We start from the raw sequence: 26,084 nt of genomic DNA, 5'->3' as shown, positions 1-26,084 counted from the left end.
TAAGGGCAAAGTAATACACTCATGGGTAGTGGCAGCCTGCGGTCATCATTGCAGGTGGGGCACGGTACTGTAACTAGCATTAGTTGCAAACATTTTCATCTATTAAAGAGCCATTCTGCTATGAAAATGAAATTGCTTGGTTCTATTTTGCTGATGTCTCATTGATTTTGTATCAAATATGCTCCATTTGTCAGTCAGGAGGCCTCTTACACAGAGGGTTGCTTTCCCCAGTTCTCCCCACCTTCTTCCCCCATCCCAGGAAGGAATAGTTTCTATTCCCTAGAGCAAGGAAAGGGTTTTTCCACCTCCATTTTAGAATTTAGGAAGTCGACAGGAGATATGCAAGCCACCCTATGTAGCTTATTTATTTCCCGTCGACTTCCACTGAATTTCGCTGTAATTGTAGACCAGGCCGCAGTTTCTAATGGGCTTTAGGACAGCACCAAAAACCTACTAGAAAATATATGTTGGTAAAACCGATAAATCTGAAGCAGCTTTTTCTGAATGATGGGGATTTCCCCCAGGTTGTAACCCATCTATTCAAGTGTAGGACTTTCCCTCACTAAGCCTGACCTCTGTCTATGGAACCAAGACATCAGGTTTCCCCTGTCTATAATTCTTGGTCTCAAATAATAGTTCTCTATTTTGCAAAGTCAAATACTGTTGGTAAGGCATGTTTGTGATCCGTGGTGAAAAGTGCTATACAAGTGCTAAGAAATTTTTATTATTCTCTAGAAGTGAGATGCTGGCATGGGCTTGATATAGACTTATTCAGGCTCCCACAGGAGTGGTGGCATCTCCTCTCAAATAGTCAGATCATAGCCTTGATATTTTATATAAGGAAAAAATGGAAGTTAAATCCTTTTGAGGAATGGAGCATAAACTCTGGAAAGTGAAGTGTAAAAATGTAATTAGGAAGGCCACAAATGAATTTGAAGAACAGCTAGCCAAAGACTCAAAAAGTAACAGCAAAAAAAAAAAATGTAAGTACCTCAGAAGCAGGAAGCCTGCTAAACAACCAGTGGGGCCACTGGATGAGTGAGATGCTAAAGGAGCACTCGAGGAAGATAAGGCTATTGAGGAGAAACTAAATGAATTATTTTCATTGGTCTTCATGGCTGAGGATGTCAGGGGAAATTCCCAAACCTAAGTCATTCTTTTTAGGTGACATATTTGAGGAACTGTCCCAGATTGAGGTGTCATTAGAGGAGGTTTTGGAACAAATTAATAAATTAAACAGTAATAAGTCACCAGGACCAGATGGTGTCTACCCAAGAGTTCTGAAGTAACTCAAATGTGAAATTGCAGCACGAACTGTGGTATGTAACCTATCATTTAAAACTGTTTCTGTACCACATGACTGGAGGATAGTTAATGTGATGCCAATTTTTTAAAAAAGACTCCAGAGGCGATCCCAGCAATTACAGGCCAGTAAGCCTAGCTTCAGTACCAGGCAACTTGTTGAAACTATAGTAAAGATCAGAATGATCAGACACATAGATGAATACGATTTGTTGGAGAAGAGTCAAGTGGCTTTTGTAAAGGAAAATCATACCTCACCAATTTACTAGAATTCTTTGAGGGAGTCAACAAGCATGTGGACAAGGATGATCCAGTGGATATAGTGTACTTAGATTTCCAGAAAGCCTTTGACAACTGCCCTCACAAAAGGCTCTTTAGCAAAGTAAGCAGTCATGGGATAAGAGGGAAGGTCCTCGCCTGGATCAGTAACTCGTTAAAAGATAGGAAACAAAGGGTAGGAATAAATGGTCATTTTCCAGAATGAAGAGAGGTAAATAGTGGTGTCTCCCAAGGGTCTGTACTGGGCCCAGTACTGTTCAGTTCATAAATTCATATTCATAAATGATCTGGAAAAAGGGGGCAAACAATGAGGTGGCAAAATTTGCAGATGATACAAACCTACTCAAGATAGTTAAGTCCAAAGCAGACTGCAAAGAGTTACAAAGGGATCTCACAAAACTGGGTGAATGGGCAACAAAATGGCAGATGAAATTTAATGTTGATAAATGTAAAGTAATGCACATTGGAAAACATAATGCCAACTATACATATAAAATGATGCAGTCTAAATTAGCTGTTACCATTCAAGAAAGAGATCTTGAAGTCATTGTGGATAGTTCTCTAAAAATGTCCACTCAATGTGCAGCGGCAGTCAAAAAAGCTAACAGTATGTTGGGAATCATTAGGAAAGGAATATATAATAAGACAGAAAATATTGTATTGCCTCTTTATAAATCCATGGGACACCCACATCTTGAATACTGCGTGCAGATCTGGTCACTCCATCTCAAAAAAGATATATTGTAACTGGAAAAATTATAGAAAAGGGAAACTAAAATGATTAGGGGGATGAAAAAGCTTCCATATGAAGAGAGATTAATAAAACTAGGACTTTTCATCTTGGAAAAGAAACGACTAAGGGGGAATATGATAGAGGTTTATAAAATCATGACTGGTGTGGAGAAAGTAAATAAAAAAGTGTTATTTACTCCTTCTCATAACACAAAAACTAAGGATCACCAAATGAAATTAATAGACAGCAGGTTTAAAACGAACAAAAGGAAGTATTTCTTCACACAACACACAGTGAACCTGTGGAACTCCTTGCCAGAGGATGTTGTGAAGGGCAAGACTATAACAGGGTTCAAAAAAGAACTAGATAAGTTCATGGAGAACAGATCCATCAATAGCTATTATCCAGGACAGGCAGGGATTGCTGTTTGCCAGAGACTGGTAATGGCCGATGGGATGGATCACTTGATGATTATCTGTTCTGTTCATTCCCTCTGAAGCAATTGGCTTGGCCACTGTCGGAATGCAGGATACTGGGCTAGATGGACCATTGGTCTGACCCGTATGGCTGTTCTTAAAATAAAGCCTGTTTGAACATACATCATAGTCCTTGTGTGACACGGTGCAGGGGCAATGTCTAGTCTCTAGTACACCAGGAGATAACGTCAACTTCCCGTTGCTTTCCCCTACGCATGTGTGTAAAGGGCACTGCTACACAAAGGACTTCTGGAGAGACACAGGAGAAGGAAATGTATGGGGGAAATGATCATATACTGCACCCACATTCTGTGCCATGGTTTGCTCCCCAGCCTCAGGAGCATTTTGTTTGTAGTTAAAAAAATAATCCTCTCCTTTTGTAAAGATTATCTTCAAAACAGACTTCGGGCCCAGACCCTCGGAGCTGGACAGGTTCCTAACTTCCATTGATTCCAGAGGAATTTAGAAGCCTAAATACCTTGGAGGATCTGAGCCGTACAGCATGCTGCTGTTGATTGTTCCCACTCGGTCATCTCACCAGCGTGGAGCCCGACTAGGCAATAGATTCGGACAGTTCTAGGGGCTGCCTTTCACCAGCAGAAGGTCTTTGCTCTTTGGGAATGGAAGCCAACAATCCCAGGAGTACACGGAAACTATTGTCAGGTCCTCGGCCATATGCCTGGTGTGACATACGGTATGTCTAATGAGTAGCTGTGTCACCCCACTCTGTCACCTGCGATGCCCTTTACAATGCCTTACTGCTCACCGTGTAAGTCACTCCCAGCTCTGTCTGTGTGTGTGATGCAGCCAGCCCGCCGCACCTTGGCTCCTGATTACCACAGGGTGACCCCAACATGCTCCCAGTCCAAGATTTCCCCCCAGAAATGTATGTCCTGTACTTCCCAGTCCTCTCCTGGACAGTACAAATGTATTACATTCATTATCCCTTTAAGGGAATAATATGCACACAGTTTGTTACCCCAAATGGAGTTACTCAGACACTTCAATTTGAACACACTGAATTAGATAAAACAATCAAATAAATTCATTAACTACAAAGAGAGAGATTTTCAGCGAGTACAGGTAATGAGGCATAGAAGTCAGAAATGCTTTACAAGAAAAATAAAGATAAAACACTTACTGGTGCATACTTTAACAAACTCAGTCCATTAGATTCAAAGCCAAGTTTTCTCACCACATGCTTTCAGCAATCTTATGGGCTAAATTCTCCGAGTCAGGACCCCTCCTCCACTCCAATGGCTACTTCATTTGTCTCTTTGGGTGCAGTGAATGAGATGAGCAGGGAGAGAGTGGGTGGTGGGGTCCCTGGGGGGTGTTTGTCCCTCCTTTTTATAGTTTCAGGCTCCTTCTTGAAAAACATTTCCAGCTGAGAACCAGGTGCCAAAGAGTCTTGGTGAAGGATGATCCCTCCTGACTTTTTAACATGCTTGAGCTTCCTCTATTTTCCTTTCCTGAGTGATGAGCTGTTTACTGCTTAAATGCAAATTAAGCAGAGCACACATTCTTTTGTTTAGGACAGACTTGTTTGCCAACTTCTGCCTGGGCAGGGCTGTGCGGTTTGGAAAATGTGTTAATAACATCATACAGGGGAAATCTTATCTCTTCACATATAATGTTGCCACACATATGTTACCAGGACAATAATGACCAGCAAATTGAGTTTTCAAATGATACCTTACAAGGCATACCTCGCATAAAGATTATTACAATCGTGTGTAGGCTGTGAACACAGGGGTTTATTCTGTCACAGCTGGTTAGCACTTCTGGACAGTTAAAGATCACCATCCCCCTAAATCTATCTCAGGTTTTACTCCAAGCCAATTGCATGGTGGAAGAAGACTTTTTAGAAGTGTAGGTAGCAGTGTGTACCTGGATATCTCCACAGTGTAGACATGTGTAGTCCATGGGGCTGGATGCAATGCACCCGAGGGTGCTGAGGGAGTTGGCTGAGGTGATTTCAGAGCCATTGGCTATTATCTTTGAAAGCTCGTAGCAACAGGGAGAGGTCCCTGAGGACTGGAAAAAAGCAAATATAGTGCCCATCTTCAAAAAAGAGAGGAAAGAGGATCCAGGGAACTACAGACCGGTCAGCCTCACCTCAATCCCTGGAAAAATCATGGAGCAGGTCCTTAAGGAATCCATTTTAAGGCACTTGGAAGAGAGGAAGGTGATCAGGAACAGTCAACACAGATTCACCAAGGGAAAGTCATGCCTGACCAACCTGATTGCTTTCTATGATGAGGTGACTGGCTCTGTGGATGTAGGGAAGGCGGTGGATGTGATATACCTTGACTTTAGCAAAGCTTTTGATACTGTCTCTCACAGTATTCTTATCAGCAAGTTAAAGAAGTATGGATTGGATGAATGGACTATAAAATGGATAGAGAACTGGCTAGAGCATAGGGCTCAACGAGTAGTGATCAATGGCTCCATGTCTAGCTGGCAACCGGTCACGAGCGGAGTTCCCCAGGGGTCGGTCCTGGGGCCGGTTTTGTTCAACATCTTTATTAATGATCTGGAGGATGGGGTAGATTGCACCCTCAGCAAGTTTGCGGACGACACTAAGCTGGGGGGAGTGGTAGATACCCTGCAAGGTAGGGATAGGCTACAGAGTGACCTAAACAAACTGGAGGATTGGGCCAAAAAAAATCTAATGAGGTTCAACAAAGAAAAGTGCAGAGTCCTCCACTTAGGAAGGAAGAATCCCATGCACAGCTATAGACTGGGGACCGACGAGCTGGGCAGCAGCTCTGCAGAAAAGAACCTGGGGGTAACAGTGGATAAAAAGCTGGATATGAGTCAGCAGTGTGCCTGGTTGTCAAGAAGGCTAATAGCATATTGGGCTGCATTAGGAGGGGCATTGCCAGCAGGTCACGGGAAGTGATTATTCCCCTCTATTCGGCATTGGTGAGGCCGCATTTAGAATATTGTGTCCAGTTTTGGGCCCCCCCACTACAAAAAGGATGTGGACAAGTTGGAGAGAATCCAGCGGAGGGCAACAAAAATGATTAGGGGGCTGGAGCACAGGACTTATGAGGAGAGGTTAAGGGAACTGGGCTTGTTTAGTCTGCAAAAGAGAAGAGTGAGGGGGATTTGATAGCGGCCTTTAACTACCTGAAAGGGGGTTCCAGGGAGGATGGGGCTAGGCTGTTCTCGGTGGTGGCAGATGACAGAACAAGGAGCAACGGTCTCAAGTTGCAGGAGGGGAGGTCTAGGTTGGACATTAGGAAAAAGTTTTTCATTAGGAGGGTGGTGAAGCACTGGAATGGGTTACCTAGGGAGGTGGTGGAATCTCCATCCTTAGAGGTTTTTAAGATGAGGCTTGACAAAGCCCTGGCTGGGATGATATAGCTGAGGTTAGTCCTGCTTTGAGCAGGGGGTTGGACTAGATGACCTCCTGAGGTCCCTTCCAACTCTAATATTCTATGATTCTATGTTCAATACAGCCAGTTAACTCATTTATACTTGTGTATTGAGACTGGAAGCTTCAATTCAAGAAATCTGGATAATAAAACCTTTAATTCTACTTTTTCAGAGCTAGTAGCTCATTAGTTAAAAGACTAAGGATAGTTACAGGGGATACATCTGTCCTGATGAAAGAAAGAGAGCAGAGTAATTAAAGGGCTGGGGTTGACTACATGAGAAGTCAATTAATAAAAGAACAATTGGCCAACTTCTGTTTCCATTTTACACTGGTATAATCCATTGAAGTTAACTGAGTTACTACAGATTTACCCTGATGTAACTGGGATCAGAGTATGGCATTAAACATATATTGTTTGGCTAAATGACGGTGAAAGGGTAAAGAGGAAATGTAAGCCACCTGCAAGTAGCTGAAAGGTACAAACAGAAAGCACTCAGCTCTAATCTGTTACACAGGTGCAACTCTAAATGAAGTTGATGAGAGATGGATATGTGGAAATGAAGACTGAACTAAACTCCAAGGAGAAGAGGAATTTTTAAGGTGATAGTAAGGGTGGGTCTCACTCGGAAAGATGCAATGTAATGAGCGATGTAAAATTTTGTCTTGATATATGGAACAACTTCCTAGTGCTGAAATATTTCAAGCTGTGAAATAGTCTGTCAAAAGAAGTAATGGAAATGCCATCATTTGGGTCATTTTAATGCTGGTCTGGATAATGGCACATTTTCTAGGGTTTTGGGGGTGGTTTTTTTGTGCTATTTATCAGCAAAACTGGGAATATAGTTCCCTGTCCTTGTGGGATTTCTGGAATTTGCTGTTTAGTCTTTTGTTGGAAATGCCACAAGAAGAGCCTGTTTTGGAGTTTTGGAGCCTTTTGTTTCTATCCAGGGCCCAAAGTGCCTGAAACTTTTTAAAAATGTGAACTAAAAATTTTGGAACAAAAACACAAATCAAAATCGAATGGGTCAAGCTCTAATGAAAGGTTCAGGGAGTTCTCTTACCCAGATCAGTTCATTCATCCTTCTTCATATCAATCGTGTTAATCTTGTTCCAGAGCAGGATTAATAGAGAAGATGAGGTATTAAATAAAAAGGAATTCCAAAAGGGGAACACACAAAGGAGAATAATCGTCAGTAGCAAATCTACTGTCTTACACTTTTGATCTCTGAGTGGTGCTGCAGTCCCAACGTATAGTTAACAATAAAATGATAGTGCTAAAACGATGATTCTTTGCAGTACCTGTTCAAATGTATGTTTTGTCCATTTCATAAATGGTTTAGCTTCCCTTGGGGAACAACTGTGTCATAACTTCTGCCGCTGAAATCAGTAATGGTGATTATGTTTTTTACTTGTATCACCCTAAATTGAGTAGACCTTTTAATGGACAAACAAAAAGACAGATCCCTGCCTTAAGAATTTCATGATTTAAATGATGCACATTGTAATGTAGTGGTGGTTAATAGACCGCAAAAGGTGCAGAGAAAGATAGATGAGGATGGAATTACAACAATGGAAGACCATGGGATGTGTTTATTGTTGTGCATACAGCTTGTGCAGATGAAGGAATAGTATCTGTGTTAAATTCCCATCTGGCTGAACATTAAAGTATGGAAAGAAAAATAGTAGCAAGGTTTCTAATGCACAGTCTGGTGTGCACATTTTTCATATTCCCATTAAACAGACTCCTTGAGCCATCTGCCCCATTGTTTAGAAGTGTGAAATTAGCTATTGATCTAGGAAAACAAAATATAAATAAGACGTTACTTTATATGTATGACAGGGAAGAGGTAAGTAGGCAGACACTAGTACATAGATGGATGGACTCAAAGATCAAGTTGAGACCAGTTGGGAGTTTTAAAAATGTTGGACAAAGGTTGGGTATTAGTGTGATATTTATCAAAGGTTATTTGACACTTGGCTTGCCTGTGAGTAGCTTTTCAAAATCTTCATCATGCTCAGCAGTACTTTGTGGGTGAGCAACATAAAGGGGCACTGGGAAGTAGTTAAACCCCAGATTTTTGGAGCTGTGTTGGCCAGTGGATATGGCATAGGAGTGAGGTTCTGGAGACCTGGATTCTGGTTCTGGTTCTGCCACCGACTTGCGTGGTGACCTTCGATAAGTCTCTGTTGTTGTTGTTGGTTTGTTTATTATTTCTTAGTGTTACTATAGCATTGCCAAGGAGCCCCAGTCGTAAACAAGGACCCCATTGTCCCAGGCACTGTACAAACACAGAATAAAAAGTCAGTCCCTACCCCAAAGAGCTTACCATCCACATATAAGACAAGAGGCAACAAATGGATACAGACAGATAGGGAAATGCAAGAAAACAATGGGACAACCTTGGTCAGCATAATAGGAAGTGGTCTCAGCACATCAGCAGCCTAACTGTTATCAAGTTTTCCGTAACCTTCACCACAAAGGAGACTTTCAAGAAGGAGGATGCTGATGGAGGATAGTGAGGTAGCTCATCATGCTAATGTTTATAGGGAACTTCTCCCAGGCATGAGGGGCAAGTTGGGAGAAAAACACAAAGGTGCTTGTTTGAAAATTTTACAGCTAGGCAATGGACCTGGGCTGATCTGAGGCAGGAGTTGACAGCCTGGTGGTGAACGAGAGAAAATAGGGAGGGTGGGAATATGCAATGAAGGGCCTTGAAAGTGAAGACAAGTAGCTGATGTGATCAAGAAGGGGGAGCTAGCGGAATGAAGCAAAGGGAAGGGTAACATGGTCAAAGTGACAGGCTAGGAAAATGATCTTTGCTGCAGCATTCTGAATCCACTTGTCAAAGGAGGCCAGAGAGAAGGATGTTGGAGTAACTAAGATGCAAGATGATGGGAGCCTGGGTGAGAGTTTTGTCTATTTAGATTTTAAATTCTTTGGCACAGCCTCTTACTAAGAGTTTGTACAGTGCCCCGATCTCAACCAGGTCCTTGAAGTACTCCTATAATACAAATCACAACAATAATAAAGTTTTGACTGACTTGAAAGTAATTAGGTTTTTGACATCTGTATTTCAGATCCCTATGGGAGTATTCCAGGTACTGGTTACATTTATATAATTTTCTATCAAGTGACCAAATTTTCATTTATAGTCATTGCTTTCTGGTTCTTTTCCTTTGTAGATGTGCTGTGTCCAAATGTCCATGTGGAAGGAGATCGATTTAAACACACCAATGGAGAGACAGATGAAATCCCAGGTAATCCCAGAGACTTCCTTTCTGCAATATGGCTAAGAATTTTAATAACATAATAGTATAGGTCTTACTGAAATGTTCGGATTTTGCCGTGTCTTGGCATTTCCTTAGGTTTGGTTTACACTGCCAGTGGATTTTGGCGGCAGTCAACGGGAGATATGCAAGCTATGTAGAACAGCTTGCAAATCTCCCGTTGACTTCTTAACTTCTACTTACTGCGGCATCCCCACTGTGCTACACTGATGGGAAATGCCCTCCAGTCGATTACTCTTTTGGTGGGCGTGGATTAATGGCGTTGACTTCCTCATTGATTGAGCGGGTCTCCACTGCCGCTCAATTGATCCCGCAGAATGGATCCTTCACTGCCGACAATGCCACTGGCAGTGTAGACATACCCTGAGTCTAACATATATTTGGTGCTGGGGAGAAATTTGGAAGCAGCAATGCTGAAAGAGACCTGTTAGTTGACAGTGGACAGCAAATGAAACATGAACTTTCATTGTGGTATGGCTGCAAATTGAAAGAGCAATGGAGCATATCGTAGTAGAAACATTAAAGTAACAAGTCTTGGTGATCCCACTTTATTTGGCTATGCATGCTGGTAATTTAGGTATCCGTGTATATATATTTGATCTGTAATTGTTCTCAGGTCCCTCAATGCAATGGTGATGGCTCATTGAGGAAATCTGTGGTGGGGTCTACAAACCCCACTGTGGCTGGCGAAGGGCTAACAAGCTGCTGTGGGTTCAGTCAGCCCCTCTCCACAACACCTGTAGTAGGTGTCAGGCTTGGAGGGTGGGATAAAAAGGGAAGAGCTCATGGACAGGAAGAGCTTCCACTCTGAGAGGGGTCTGGCTGGGGCCAGGAGCTGGCCAGAGGCTGCTGCCTTCCAGAGCCTCCCTGAAGGAAGGTAGACCTGACATGGGGCTATCGTTTTGATTTGCTACCAGTGACTTGCCTTTTGGTGCTGAGCATGGCTGCTGCAGGGGTGCCCTGTGTAAAGGGGGTACCAGCCAAATAAAACGCACTTGTCTTTTCCACCTGGCCAGGGGCCCAGCGGTGGTTATTCAGGAGCCCAGGCATGAGCCAGTCACCAGAATGTTTGCATAGATATGCAGTAATAATAAATAAAGCCCCCAAAGCACTCATTTCCTGTGGAACGATGATAGTAAATCCAGGTGATAGCTGGGCTAGTGACGTTACAGCTCTCCTGTGAGTTTTGGTACGTCTTTTCAGCCTGCTGTCGGACTGATTCTGTCAGTCACTCATGAGCATAATTTGTGCCTCTTTCATGGCTTACCCATGGCGGCATGAGCTCCTGGAATTGAAAACTGGCCCATCAGGAGTATTCCTGGAATGTTTGTGGCTGAACCAAGAAGTCCAGTCATAGCTATGGAGGCCCCTAGCATGGCCTGGAGTTGGGAGGCAAGGTTGGGGGAAGGCGATAGGATTTGACAGCCCTGGTATTTATTGATGCTCGTTTCATCTGAAGATTCCTATTGGAGGGGTGTCAGCCCAGCCTGTGCCATTTTTAGGTTACTTGTATCAGCAATGGTGGGGGTTTCATCTACACTTCTGTCAACACAGGTTGACAGCATCCTTCCTGTTCCTTATACACAGTTCCGGGGACTTCTCTAGAAGGGAATTCCCCTTGAACCTGTTCTGGCATGAATTTTAAATTTTGCCGGGCTCTATTCTGGCACCTTCCCACTGGCATTGTCTCTGCGAGTAGCCCCACTGATTTTAAATTAAACTGTTTAGAGGGTGAGCTGCTGCTCAGAATGAGTAGGAGGATTAGAATCTGTGCCTACGTAGTATCGGCTGGGTGATCCTTCCCAACAGACAGATGTTGTACGTGGCAGCACATATCCTTCAGTATGTATCTGATTGATATGGTCAGTCACTTGTTTAATAAAACGCACCTTTCCCTTTTAAAACTTCTCAATGTATTTTCTGGTTAGCATTGAAAAAGTGAAACATCCCTTTTATCAATCACGTTGGGTCCGTTGCAGTAGTTCCCAAGTAAAATGATGCTAGTTTTCAGTGTTAACTTTCCTTTTACTCATCTCTGTCTGACTGACAGTAAATCAATATTCCACATTTCCACTTCACAGATGAAAGATGACTTAGTTCTTCTGGCTGGATTGATATCACAGGGCAATCATTTACTAGGCCAGTGTTACTCTCTTATATCGAAAGTGAAAAAGACTGTCAATTCTGTGTAGTGTCTTCACAACTAGATTGTTAAAATAACAGATCACAGCAACATCTAGCTTTTTTCTTAATACAAGGTAATTCTTAGAAGTAACTAGACAGCTTCCCAGACTTTCAGGCAACAAGATTTCCTGTCTCTTACTGCAATTCAAGAGATGGCAGTCTTCTCTCTGGTACAATACTGGACTAATTATGTTCCAGAACTGTGCTGGGGAGACTGTGCTACTGGAGGTAGATGAGACGTAAGCAGGTGAATAAAAATTGGTGATTTAAAAAAATCAGATGTGATTTTTTTATTTAAATACGTTTTTCCTTTTAAAAAGAAACCTATTTAAAATTAAATTTTGAAATCGTGATAACATAAGTTAAGGCCTAAACTTATTATAATCAGCTGAAATCGTTTAAATGAAATACAAAATAATATTCAAGGTGCACGTGTTTGCTGCTAAGTTTTACAGCTAGTCAGATCGCTGACCTGGAGGAAGTCACTGGCTAAGCACCTGGAAACAAAGGTTGTTGAAATGCTAAACCAGCTTTGACAGCAGTAGTCTCTTCTATATTCAGACAGAATATTTTCTTCATTTCAGTTTATTCAACTAGTCCAGTGAAGTGACTAGTTCATTTGAAGTTGAGAAACCAATTGGCATGGAAAAGATGGCAAAGTTTGTTTTCTTCTTCCAGTCTATGAAAACAATTGGGTGTGAAAGGAGATCTTCTAGTTCTAAAATCTTGAGGGATACGGTGACAAGAAACAAATAGATCAGTTCATTAACTGCAAGTACTACTTCCCTTGTTTAATAAACCAGTTGGTTTTAAATGCAGAACATGTTTTGATAAACTTTTTTCACTTTTATTTAACTATTAAAAACAAATTGAAAATGCTTTTTGTGCATTTTAATTGAATTCCAATTTCCATCCAAATGCAACGTGACCCAGATCATGACTAAAAAGATAATAATGTTCTAGTAAATAGAAAAGTTAAGCTATGTAACTGCTTAAATAAATGTGTATAGACATAGTGTGTCCTTCTGGTTAGCAAAAAGTAACAAATTGTACCAACCAATGAGAATCAACCATTTTTTAGGAAAATAATTAACAAGTACAAATGCAAAACAAGATTAAAATCTATTTAAATCAAAGTTTCCTGCTTGCTGATTTAAATCATGTTTGCAATCCAGTGATTTAAATTAATTTGATTTAGATCAATCCACCAGGGACATAAGGTGAACATGGTGTCCATGCTGGTCGTTAAGGATCCCTTAGCAATTTTTTGCAAGACTGGAGGGCAAGACCTAGTGTCATGTAAAAAAATCACTGTGAGTAACTACATCCTGCCTTCCAAAAGTACCCTGGCAGATTCTGTGGCTGTGGGACTGTTTATTTCCTCTTTTGAACGATTGTATAGTGTTGCTCTGTGCTGCTAAAGAGCTGCTATGTTGTATCCCATGGGTGGTTGCGTTTCCGTGGTGTACAATATCCTGCCAACAACTCTCTCACACTTATGAGAGAGTGCCAGCTATAGCACCTCCGCAGAATTCAACAGTGGCAGGGAAAGGGACTGTCCCCCTGCTAACCAAGTCCCAAATTGTTTAGGGCTTTTTAGGTTAACATCAGCTCCTTGCATTCTGCCTGAAAAATTATTGGCAGCCAGTGTTTGGTCCTGGTGTAATGTGCTTCAGAACTAACGTCAGTTTCTGAAGCATCCCAAAGTACAGCTGCATACAGAGTACATGACGGCCAATCTAACTTGGAGGTGACAAAGGCTTGGATAACTGTATAAAAGTGCAACATCTCTCAGAGCAGGTATTGCCTTCCCTTCTTGTCTCTGTTTTGTGGATAAGAGATGGGGAGAGAAATCAATTTAGGAGGAGGCGGATGGAGATAAATGTTTTTTGGAATGTTTTTAATAACCTTTTTACTCTTAGTAAGTGCATAGAAAACACATTCACTGTCGCATAGAACCCCATCAATGGCAGGCCTGAAAGGCAGAACCACAACAACACATTACGTGGTGACCTCCCACCTTTAACGTACTTAACGGTCTGTGACCCAATATATTGAGGGGAAGCAGAGATTTGTGTGAAGCACAGGAACAGCAGTTCGAGATTCGGTCTGAAATCCCAACAGATCAACCTTCCCAGTTGTTGTGTGGTGGGAGACTTGGACCAAAGATCAGGCCAGTTAAGTTTAAATGATGATGAATTCTTTGCAATCGCATTCAAAGAAGACTGCCACACAAACAGGATAGTTGACGGAAGGTAACAAACAAAGTGAAGCAATGAGAGATACTTGCAGTGAAACACAGCAGCTGTTTAACAGAGCACAGTAACAGCTCATAATACTTCAGTATTACTTTACTTTAGTTCAGGAAGTAAAGACTACCATACACAATGGAAAATGCAAAGGGAATTTAGGAAGGAAGAAAGGGATCAGGTCAGGACACTAAAGCAAACACCTATTACAGTAAGTGTCAAGGGATTTAATAATCACACTTTGTATTATTAAGTATTATTGCACTTTAATACAGTTATCCAGGCTTTTGTCACTTCCAAATTAGATCTGCTGTAATGTACTCTGCGTGTGGCTGTATATGCAACTATTCCAGGTATTACCAAATGAAGACACTTCTTGCAGCTCCAAAACTTGGTTTTGGACCATTTAATGTTTTTTAAGGTAGGTTTTCAGGATGGGGGATCAGCCCAATGAGATCTGAAAGTGAAAAGTGAAGCTAGACAAGTTCAGACTTGAAACAAGCTATAGATGTTTAACGGGGAGAATAATTATCCATTGTGGCAATTTACCAAGGTTCATGGTGGATTTTAAAATCAAGATTGGCTGTTTTTCTAAAAGATATGCACTATGTAGCCTTATAGAGGGAGGGGTGAACTGATTCATCTCTTATACTGCATTGGTTAAAGATTCAATCTCCTGCGGGTGACAGCATCAGAAATATTATTAGTATTAAGAGCACCTAAGAGCAGACTAGAATCAATTCCAGTTTATTACAAGTTCCTTTATTAACAAATTCACTAAGCAGATGAGCAATCCCACAAACACTAAAAATACAATAGAAGAGAGAGAGAGAGAGATGTTTGGTGGTATGACTGGTGTCACTCGCATCTCACATCTCCTCTTGGAGTGTCAGTCATTATTCTCCTCATCATTGTCATCACCTGTGGCTGTCATATGGCATCTCCCTCTGTGTTTCTTCCCCCCAGGACACAGGCTGGGCAACACGCTTTATTCTGAGATACGTTTATGCCTGCTAAGGCACATACATATGCATATGGGTTTCAGCTCCTTTTTCCTTATTTGTACTTCCACACCCCCATAAACTTTGGGATGCTCTGCTTTTCATTGGTTATCCCTTTAGTTCCCCTTATTCTCATTAGCATCTGTCTAGACAAGTCCCCATGATAACCTGCAGTTGCTGCAGAATTTCTCATCTTGTTACAATCAGGTCTCTTGTCGTCTAGATGGGTACACTGTGACATGTTTTCCCAAACATCACCCATTAGCACATTCTTTACAATAATTTTGTAACTTTCCTGGCACAGGGTTCCTGGGTCACCTACTTATGTCACCCTATTTAGAACTAAAGACCAGTATGGCAAGCTGAAATCTTGCAGGATGCAAGGCCTGCAGACTTTGCATCGTAACCTTACTTTGCTTTTATATCTAATACACATGCATCACTTATAAATGCTTGTCAATCGTATCCTCGTATTATCCTATCCTGCTTAAACCTATCCATCACCCATTAATTAATTATACGTATTCACAACAATAAAGCCTCTATTAAATTATTAAATGAGATAATTGGCTACATCTAGTTCAGACAGGAATTCTTCTGGTGAAGTTCTGTGGCCTGTATTATACAAGAGGTCAGATGACATGATCAGAATGATCCCTTCTGCCTTGGAATTTAGGAATCTATGAAATCTTGACAGCGTACGGAAAAAAATGGGGTTAAATAACAGCCCTAAGAATTAGCCACTTTTGGAGGCAAGAGTCCTGAACTAAGTGATCAAATGCTGGCCAGTGGGAAGAATCTGCAAGGGAAGAGAAGATACATGTGCATGAGCACTGAAGATCTCAGTGGAATCTTAAGAATTCATTAACCCCAGCTCCTGTGCGAGTGAAAGCACTCTGTGCTGTGGTGGCATTGCAGAGGAATGTCCGGCTGTTTGCTTTCTGGGCTGTGCTCTAGTACTGACTGCAGCAGCCTAATTGGAGGCTCTCTTCCCCGCAACTGAAATCTCTGCACACAAACAAGCCAAACACCACTGTATTGTAATCTCCACTTATTTATAACTCAGTAAAGGACGCTTGGGCATTGTGCCGCCGAAGCAATACAAGACTGTAAAACCCTGTAGCCTACAATTATAGACAGAGATGGCTGGGATTGACTGTCAGCCCTTCTCTGATGTCCAGTGGTCAGCAGAGGAGGGTTTGAATTCCAAAGATGCCAGTGACTCACCGGCTAATTATAATAGTACTCACACTATTTATATTGGACACTGAAACATGCTGTGGCAGCAGGTTAGAGGAGCACCCATGCCATGGATCCTAGGGGGCCAGTGAGCCACAGTAGGCTAATGCAAAGTTGACGGCAGTGCAAAGCTTCTCATCTCATTGTTCAACGGCTCCTGGCGTGACATCAGTTTTTACCCTTCCTTTGGACTCTGCACTGGAAAATGCCAATATCCTAGTCTCCTTAGGGAATCCCCTGGGGAGGCAAGTGGGATACACTAGAATAACTGCAGAGGTCTGCATAGAGTACATGCACAAACACAATAGTTGGCAGCTACACCACACATGTGGCAGGGATGTGGCTAGCAATTAGTATAGGCACTGTCCAGTCTGTTTCCCTGTCCCTCTCCCTACACACTATTATACCTATAATAGGTCATGGCAGACAGTCTGTCCCATCAGATGTGAGCACTAACCACTTATTTAGTAACCATTAGCTGACCTGAATGTTGTAGCATAAAAGTTCTAACTTCAAGAGCTTTGAACTGCTAGGGTAGATCTCCAAGTGATTTGCCAAATTTTGGGGATTTTTTAATGTCCTCCAACCTCCCGAAAACCAAGTGAGGTAGGGAAATAATACTCACATGTTACAGAGCAGGCAGCTGAGGCACATATGAGACATCCTCAAAGTCACGCAGTAAAGCAGAGTGTAGAACCAGCTTCAGTGCAGGCTGTTCAAACCTACCCAGAACCCTGGGTAATTACCATAGCCAGGACCCCCACATGGGGTGAGGGAGGAGGTACACTTTACCAGGGCCCGGAGACCCTGGGGGGCCCGGCCCAAGTTGCAACCCCCTTTACCATGAGGAAAAAAATTTTCATGGCTCATGAGATTGTATGTATGGGATGAGGGATTGTGGTATGTGTGTGGGAGGGGGCCCGTGTTACAAATTTGTACCGGGCTCGAAAAGATTATGGTTGGTCCCTGACCATAGCTTCACTGCTTTAAATAAAAGCTAGCTTGAATATGTGATTCTGAGTTTCAGTCACACCCAGTGACTGCAATCTAGACATACCCAACACCCACCCCTTCCCCCAGGTCCAACCGTGAACATGGATAGGCAGCAGGAAAGCAACAGTCAAAGACATTCATAAACCAGGGGACTTAGTATTGCAGTTACTTATGTGCCTGCCAGGTTTTAATTCATTGTTCAGGAAGGAACCCCAGTATATTTCATAATAGTAGCTCAGAGTACATGAAAAAAGGGCCTCTGGTAATGGCAACTGAATCCCAGCACTGCATGGAAATCAATTCTTTATTCAGACACAAGAAATGCAGGAACTTTCCAGGGATATTCACAGCACATCAGAATTCAGGAGAACAAAATTATTTAAATATTTTGGTCTATGTAGATAGTAAATAAAACAAAAAACTATTAACTGGAAACTGACTGTATTTGCATGCTAACAAATTAAACACACAATTCTTTACCTGGGCTTTTCTGGCTGGTGGGCCCGTACGATAAAAAGTGTAAACTGTTTCAAGAAACTCCTCTGAATAACTGAAAGTAAATTAGGATGTGTGAATGGTTTTCATGTGACCTGCTGGGTTATATCATTAATTGACAGGATTACCTCTAATGTAATCCCTAATGAGCCCATCACCCTGATATCTCTGTGCCAACAATGCTGTATAAATCAAACAGTCTAGCTGGAAAGAGTGCATTCTTCATCCTTTCTCATATGAGGCCTTATATAAAGCCCATTGAAGTTACTGGGAGTCTTTCCATTGACATCAATGTGTTTGGATCAGGTCTGTTATGAAACACAACTTTCCTAGAGCTCTCCTTTTAGCAGTGTTTCTCTATGCCACCCGTAATCAATTTTATGAATCTAAGCCCCAATATGGAGCTTTTCTCAACACCCTTAATATTCACTTGACTATTGAAAACAAACAATACAAATATAAAATAAGCCATACAAGAAGACACTAGAGACTGTGGCTATCAGTGCAGAATTCCTTTGCATTGTCTACCTGCACAAAACTCCACCCAATCTGCGATTCTTCTCTGGCTATATGCATGGGGCTCCCTGTCTCCATTACTCTGCCTGCATGCCCTCCACTTCAAGAAAAGTTTTTTTCCCAAACTGTCACATTAGTATTGCAACACCTATATATTCTATAGCGCCATCTAAGGAAACTCACCACCACCACCACAAATCTAATGAAATCCAGACAAGGCTTAAAACTATTGGAACTCATTAAAATTGGCATCTACTACAACCAGTTCTGGTAAATTGAACCGGCACAAGCCTATCTGGCATATAAGAACATCAAAGGAATAACTAACTCCTGTTTAATCTTGTTTCACTGAAGCGGGAAAGGGCAGAAAGGAGGTTAATGGCATCAAGCCAAATGTCCATCATTCAGAAAATGTGGAGTGCCCTCATCTTAGAAAAGCCTCTTTTGATGAGGAAAAGAGTTGAATGTCAAAACCAGCCGTGACTATGGTTCAATATGGCATTAGCAACTGGCTGAAAACTGAGGGGGGGAGGGGGGTAATAGAGAATGAATGGGCTGATAGAGATCAATGGAATAATACAACAAATAGAATGGAGTGTTATGAACCTGGTATCAAGTGGTGAAATACGCTGCCTTAAAAACTACAGTTTTATGTTCTTATTTATTCCCTTTTATGGCATTGGGCTGTCTGTTCTATCACAGCTTCCCTTTCCACTACACTACATGATTTTGTGGCTCAATAGTCATTCAATCTGCTCTCCATTACCTGCTTGCTTATGGCTTTGATTCCTCCGTTTCTTATACTGTCTCTTCAGTCTCAGCGTCTCACTGGTTTTGTTTTCTCCTTATTTGTCCAGCACTGTTCTCTCCAGCTTTATCTGCTGGTGCTACGGATCTGCTACTCTCTCTCCCTTTTGCTGATGCTTCAGGCAGATGTTCTAGAAGAACAATCTTCTCCTTCAGCTAGTCCAGGCCAGCTCCCAGATTCCCTCCTCACATCAATGAATAAGCATGTCCAGTTTAGAGGGAAGGAGATAAACAAGTTGTTTTCTGGGGACACATTAGGACTAGGCCTCAACCGGAATTCCTGACTCTCACATTCCCAAATTTGCTGAAGCTGGAATTCAGATCAAAATCCAGACTTTGTAGCTGTAGTTTGGAGGTTGTTCTTCAATGGCAGGACCTCCTGCTACGTGATATGGCAGAAGAACCAGAAAATTCAAATGACCATAAACAAAAGGGAAACTGGCCCATCCAGGTGCACTTTCCAAATGGAGCAAATTATGCAAAGTAAACAAACACTGTGAATGGTGGCCCCTGTGGTACAGGTGAAGGATATTTTAATATTGTTACAAACCTATGGCCATCTAAGTTCCTGTCCCATTTAGGTCAGTCCCTTGGACAAAATATTGGGACTACAGGACAGTAGCATGCCTGATCCTTGTTTCCTCCAGGAGGGTGGAATTTTAAAAAGTGCTCAGCATGATCATGACTCTTCCTCCCTGATGTCAATGGTAAAACACCTTTAGACTCCAGTGGGAATAGAGTTAGGTTAGCTTGAAGACCATATGAAAATCCTGTCTGTAGTATGTATGGAAATGAAGGCAGGAGCCAATCGGCTACTAGAAAGAGACTATGTTAAACGAGTCCTAGTCTATAGTGTACTCCCTAGGCACTTAAATCTTCACGCTTTTATTTAAGGAATGTAAATATTGAAAAGCTCCTTGGAAGTTATTTGTAAAAAAGCAGCAAATTATTTGTAAAATGATTTATGCAAATTAGCTCCTTAAATGTTTTGCATGAAATGCCTTGATTTTCCCCTCGACCCAAAAGGTGGAACCCTAATTATGGGGCCTATACTGTTTTGGGAGACAGAGAGAGGAGCTGCTGTTGGATAAAAGTCCTGAATCAAACTGCGTAGCTGGATTTCTGATAGTGGAATTAGTTATCTGTGTGACACTTAAACTACTGCTTTTCCTGTCTTTGCGAAAGAAGTGAAATGCTAGCGAATAATATAACTTCTGAATTCTGGGTGTTTGTCAGTCCTCTCAATTTGAGAATGACTCCAGTTATACAAGTTGCTTTTGACTGCCAGAAACAGACGGGGGAAACTGAGGCACTGATAGGTAACTGTCCGTGCTCAACATAACAAGTCACTGTCTGAACTGGAATAGAATTTAGGAGTGCCTAGTTCCACACTCAATCCCCTGGAATACAGTGTCTAAATATAAAGTTTTTATTAATGAAACCATAACTGGAAAAATCTGTATTTGCTAATAGTTGCACCTTTCGTGGTAGATGAATAGAGGTTCATTGGCAATGAAATGCTGCAGGTGAGCCATTCTAACCCTCCCCACTCTGCAAATTAAGGAAAATAGTTGCTATGGGCCATGATTTAGAGCACTACAGGGCTGCATTTGATCATCAGACCACTGCCTTGGCACCTTAGCTGTAAAAGAAAACGCTCTTGAATATTACAACGAGGACAAAGTGGATGGTGGCCAGTGCCACATTTTGGCTGCTTTCTTCCTGCAATAGCTGAATACAACTGTGTTGTCTGCATCTGGAGTAGCTGGCTGCTTCCTGTAAAGAGTTATTAGTGCAAATAAAGAGACATTGGGATGATTTGAGCAGTAGAGCAGCGCATAAGAAATTACTTTCCTAGTCAAGTTTGTCGTTGTGAAACAGAGCCTCTCTTTCAGGTTATTGTTTTACTATTATCGGCCTGACCAGGGTATGCTGCTTTTTCATGAGACTTAATCAGGGTAGATGTTTTCATAATGTTTTAGTGTCCCTAATGAAGTCGGCTCCTGATGATCAAAGAGCAGTATTCATCTCATTTCCTGCCATATTTATAGCATTGCTAATTAATTGGCTCAGTAGCCATCCAGCTAACCACATCTGTGCTGATGTTGGCAAGCCACATATTAAATCAAACACAGAAAAGTTCTTCCTTCCTGCTCAGGTCTACCACACTTAATGGTGATCCAAGAATGTATCCATGCACTATCTATCCAAGAAGGGAGTATGTTACCTGTTCTATTTGTGGAAAGTGCCAGAAAGCTAAGAGATGTGTCTCAGATCCCTATGGTCCTCTTTCAGGACTTGGTTTGTGCCTGCTAAACACAGCCCTACATTACATGAATCATAGAATCATAGAAGATTAGGGTTGGAAGGGACCTCAGGAGTTCTTCTAGTCCAACCCCCTGCCCAAAGCAGGACTAAACTAAATCATCCTAGCCAGAGCTTTGTCAAGCTGGGCCTTAAAAACCTCTAAGGATGGAGATTCCACCACCTCCCTAGGTAATCCATTCCAGTGCTTCACCATCCTCCAAGTGAAAAAAAAATTCCGAATATCCAGCCTAGACCTCCCCCACTGCAACTTGAGACCATTGCTCCTTGTTCTGTCATCCACCACCACTGAGAACAGCCTAGCTCCATCCTCCCTGGAACCCCCTTTTAAGTAGTTAAAGGCCGCTATCAAATCTCCCCTCATTCTTCTTCTCTGCAGGCTAAATAAGCCTAGTTGCTTCAGCCTCTCCTCATAAGTCATGTGCTCCAGCCCCCTAATAATTTCCGTTGCCCTCTGTTGCACTCTCTTCAATTTGTCCGCATCCTCTCTGTAGTGAGAGACCCAGAACTGGACACAATAGTCCAATGTGGCCTCACTCTTTCTTACAGGAAGCCAAGGGGTTCAAGAGATACTTGCTGGCTCTCAAGGGGAGTTTGTATGCTTCTCCATCCTTTAGCAATGTACTCACCACCTGAAGCCAGCTAGTCAGGGTGCTTTGTAGGGCAGGCCAGGCCAGAGCGTGATGGTAGCTTGAACCAATATCCCCAACCTGTCCCCTCTCTGACCCTGCACTGGATCTAGTGCCAGCAAAGGGATTGATTCATTCTATAGCGCTTCCAGATACACAAAGTAACAAACCAGGGAAGAAATAGAGAAAATGTATTCTTTTCTTCAGTTAAAAGACTCATACATGTTACGTGTAAGTGCAGAATTTTCATTTGGAAATGTGATGATGTCTCTTTAAGGGAGATTTATATGCAAAGGGATGGGATAGTTAAAAACAAACCTCTTAAGAATTGCAATTCTGATCTTAAGCTTGCAAATTTATTAGATGAAAACCAGGATGGGAAACCACCCAGCAAGGACTCCTTAAAAAAGCTTCATTCTTTTTTGCAAGTTATACCCTACAGTATCTTTACTAATATGCTTTGAAGCATCATAACCAATTTAATGTCAACTACTGTCATCATGGTAAATGAACAAAGTATTTTATGCTAAGCAAGATTGATTGTGTTTCACTGTTTGTTCATTTACTTGTTAATTCTCCAAAATCATAGTAATTTGCAATGCACCAATCCTTAGTGTGATTTTGTAATATTCTGCTGTAAATTCCCTGCACGCTGCACAATGACAAATTACCATCATTACTATAGGTTCTGTTTGCAAAGTAGCTTGAACAGGCTCCCTTACCTGTTTCAGTGTGTTGTTTTATTAGTGTGAGCAGCTCTGATCCTGCTCACTTTTAGGGATTTCTGCAAGATAATGTGACTGATTGAATCTGACACTTTGTTTGCATCAAGACTGTAACAGTTTGAAAGCCATAAACAGTCCCTCTTGAGAAGGAGGCTTGCTTGAGTTGTCAGGGCAAGATTAAAGTGCGTTTGGCATCTGGGGCTAATGGTGGAAATACTTAGGAGGCAGTTTTCATCACAATAACTTGTACCTACATAGCAGAGCTTTTCCTACTTAGTTTGAAAAGTCTGGCAGATGATGCTGAACTGGAATTGTGTAGCAGTCTTGGCAGGGATCCAACCTGCCCCTTCACAAATTAGCGCTTGTGCACAGTTAACAGGCTTCCTTGCTAATCAACGTTAGCCATTTCTCCCAGACAGCACTTGAGCTCCTTCCTCACGTCAGTATGTTTGGTGTAAATGAAAAATATGTGCTGCAGGGCGAAATGAGCCATCAGCGTGTTTATGTGGACAGGTCATGCTGGTTTTATATTATAGCCAGTAGGGAGCTTTCAAGACCTGATAGTCTCTATTTGCTGCAATTTATAGAAACAATCATGGCTGATGACAGTATGTCAGACGGTCTATCACTTGAGTTGTCACCCAAGTGATTATGGGATGAAGCCAGGAGGCCCTGCAGTGTCTTAGCCTTATTCAACCTCCTGATTATCCAGTAGCAGAGTGGACAAGAGGAAAAGGCTACTGAGAGCAAGGGAAACTCATGCAGGACGAAGGGATCAGTCACCTTGAAAAGTGTTCCTGCCCAACCGACAACACACTTCAAATTTATATTTTGCTGCCTATTGCTATCCATAGCTCTGTCTTGGGCTCGACTACACACAATCTTTATACCAATTTAACTAAATCAGTTTAAAGACGGATATATTTAAACACCTAGAGTAAATTTACCATAATAAGCTATTTCAATATAAGCACTTCTAAATTGGTATAGCTGCATCCACACAAAGGGTTGCACCAATTTATCTATGTTGGATTGGTTCTAAACTGGTATAGTTAAATTGGTACAGGAATCATGTGTAGACAAGCCCTTGGACTAATTGCTCTCCAGTAAAAGGTTTCCCTAGTTTGTCTTTGTGCTGTTTATTTCTCCTCCTTAGCTGTGTGACTCTAATTAATTATTTGAATCTCATCCACTCCTAGGTGCTATGGTAATACAAATAATAAATAAAAATAATAATTGCATGTGTCATTTTGATCTCTGTAAAGCACTTTGCAGGTTGATTTCCTCTTCCTATGTGTTCATCACTCTGATTTTAGAGTAATTTGACAGACTAAATCATGCTGGAATTAAGTTCAACATTCTCAAAGTAGGAACTGGATGCTTTTCTGAAGTGTGGCATCCATGGTTTGAGATAGACCGCATTATTTGAATGCTTGCCCCATTATTCTGCTGTTTGAACGGTAGCCTGACCACAGTCTTGTCTTTACCATCTACTTTGGGACAGGGTTTGACCTGGTGGATTTGTTCAGTGTGAAGGAGATTTTTGGAAGGAAAGAAAATGGAGTTCAGAGTTCTTATGTGCGACTTGGAAGCTTCCCCATCGTGCAGAAAACTGAGTAAGTTTCCTCGTCTTGTTTTCACTTGAGCCTCTGATATCTGTGACTTAGTTCTTTTAAGTTAACCCAGAGTCTTAGCCACTGACCAGAGGCAGTGCAACTATAGGAAATTAATAAAGGAGTTTCTGCTGGCTTTGAGTGTCCCGTTCAACTCTGTTGGCTGTCACAAGCCTCCCCAGAGCCTATGGTCTAACCCCACTAATCACTCCTGTCTAAAAGGAGTGTTTGATGGCACCTTCACCAAGGCGTGTATTTGCTAACAGCAAGAGACTGATTCACAGTGGATGTAGCGATCAGGCAGCTAATACAGTTTCTTAACCTCCTAAAAGAATGAACAGCAGTTAATCCTCTGTCAACATGGATTCAGTTCTCAGGGCTTTTTATAACATGAGGCTGCCAGCTGTGTCACAGTCCATCAAAATGGGCTCTCTTCAACCTGTCATATAAGTTCTGCTAGCATTAGCCTTGAGAAGAATGAGCGCATAATTTGAGTGAATAACTATGGAACAATAGATTGAATTGTCATCGTTAACTTTTTTGCAGTAAATTTCCCTGTGATAGTTTTAAACTTAATATTAAAAAATCAATATAAATTATTTTCCTTCTGTTTTGATTCTTTTCCTTGGCTCATTGCATATTTGAGATACTTTAGTCATTTACATTTATTTGAGTTCATAAAATTGATCATCATGGGACCAACCTGGATTGATTCCCTCCCCACCCTGTCCCCTAAAAAAAGTAAAAAGTGAAAATATGACTACAGGAAAAATGTTTAAAGTCTGAAAGTTATGTTAATAAGGGTAAGTGAATTCAGGGATGGGGATAAATTCAGTGTACTAAATAAAACTTGGTCACTGTGTGAAGTGTATATATAATTGCTCTGTGTAGTATGGGAACAGACTAATTTTGTATGACTCAGGAAAATGAGCAAGGCATACAGAGCCTTTCACCTCCTCTCTGGCTTATTTGTTTAAATCCTGCCCAAATTTGTCATGGTCCTGATTCAGCAATCACTTAAGAACCTGTTTAACCTTAAGGGCATGAATAATCACAGCCTTCTTTATCAAAGCCCTTAAGCACATACTTAAGCCTGACTTCATTAAGATTTAAGCAAGTGCCTAAGAAGTCCTATGGTGAATGGAGATGGGATAACTCACATGTTTGAAGTGTTTTGCTGATTCGTGATCTACAATCTGAAAAGTGTCCATTCAGAGAAGCCCTTAATATAATTAGCAATAATTTGACACCCTGAACCTGACTTGTTGAGTGATTTGAGGCAAGTGAGTTCACTTCTCGGCCTCAGTTGCTCCATCTGTAAAATGGGGAATATGATGAGGGTGATACTCACCATTTTGTAAAGATGTTTTAAGATATATGGATGGAAAGTGCTGTATAAGAGTGAAGTGTTAACTCGGAGAGTTTTTAGAGACTGTTCATGAGGAGAACAGAAGCTTTCATCGAGTCACATGGAGAACAGAAGTTCTTTGAATCTATTAGAGATGTGGTAAACAACGTGCCAGGGTAGCTGTTCAGGGCACTGAAGCATGTGATTCAGCTAGAAAGTCACTTCCCTGAATCTGACTTGATGTTGCTGCGCTGGGAAGAATTTTCACATCTTTTTGCCAAGTCAGCATCTCTCTTGCTATTGAGCATGTATAGAAAGAAATACATCTGCGTTGGTTTAAATTTGTCTCATCCCTTGTTGTACAGAGGGTTCTGGTGGTACTGCCAACAGCCTGTGTATGGGATCGCCGTTGTTGTAGTCTGTGAAAGCCAATGGTGAAGCATCTTATAATTAGATGGGAGTTCTCACTCAGGACGGCAGAGTACCACCCCTATTGA

General features: G+C 41.7%; 1 protein-coding gene across 1 annotated transcript in view; it reads left to right on the top strand.

Annotated features, from left to right (window-relative positions):
- The window catches only part of COL22A1 (collagen type XXII alpha 1 chain), a 266,483-nt gene that overhangs the window by 66,243 nt on the left and 174,156 nt on the right, over nt 1-26,084 (top strand). Inside the window, exons 4-5 of the mRNA XM_067531757.1 lie at nt 9,359-9,433; nt 24,131-24,242. Coding sequence (XP_067387858.1) covers nt 9,359-9,433; nt 24,131-24,242 — 187 coding nt within the window. The remainder of the gene's footprint in view (nt 1-9,358; nt 9,434-24,130; nt 24,243-26,084) is intronic.

Source organism: Emydura macquarii, unplaced genomic scaffold (genome assembly GCF_026122565.2).
Source record: "Emydura macquarii macquarii isolate MOO-44397 ecotype Brisbane River unplaced genomic scaffold, CSIRO-AGI_Emac_v2 contig_369, whole genome shotgun sequence".
Classification (NCBI taxonomy): Eukaryota; Metazoa; Chordata; order Testudines; family Chelidae; genus Emydura; species Emydura macquarii.
Note: the sequence above shows the minus strand (reverse complement) of the source record. Positions and strands in the feature narration are given on the sequence as shown.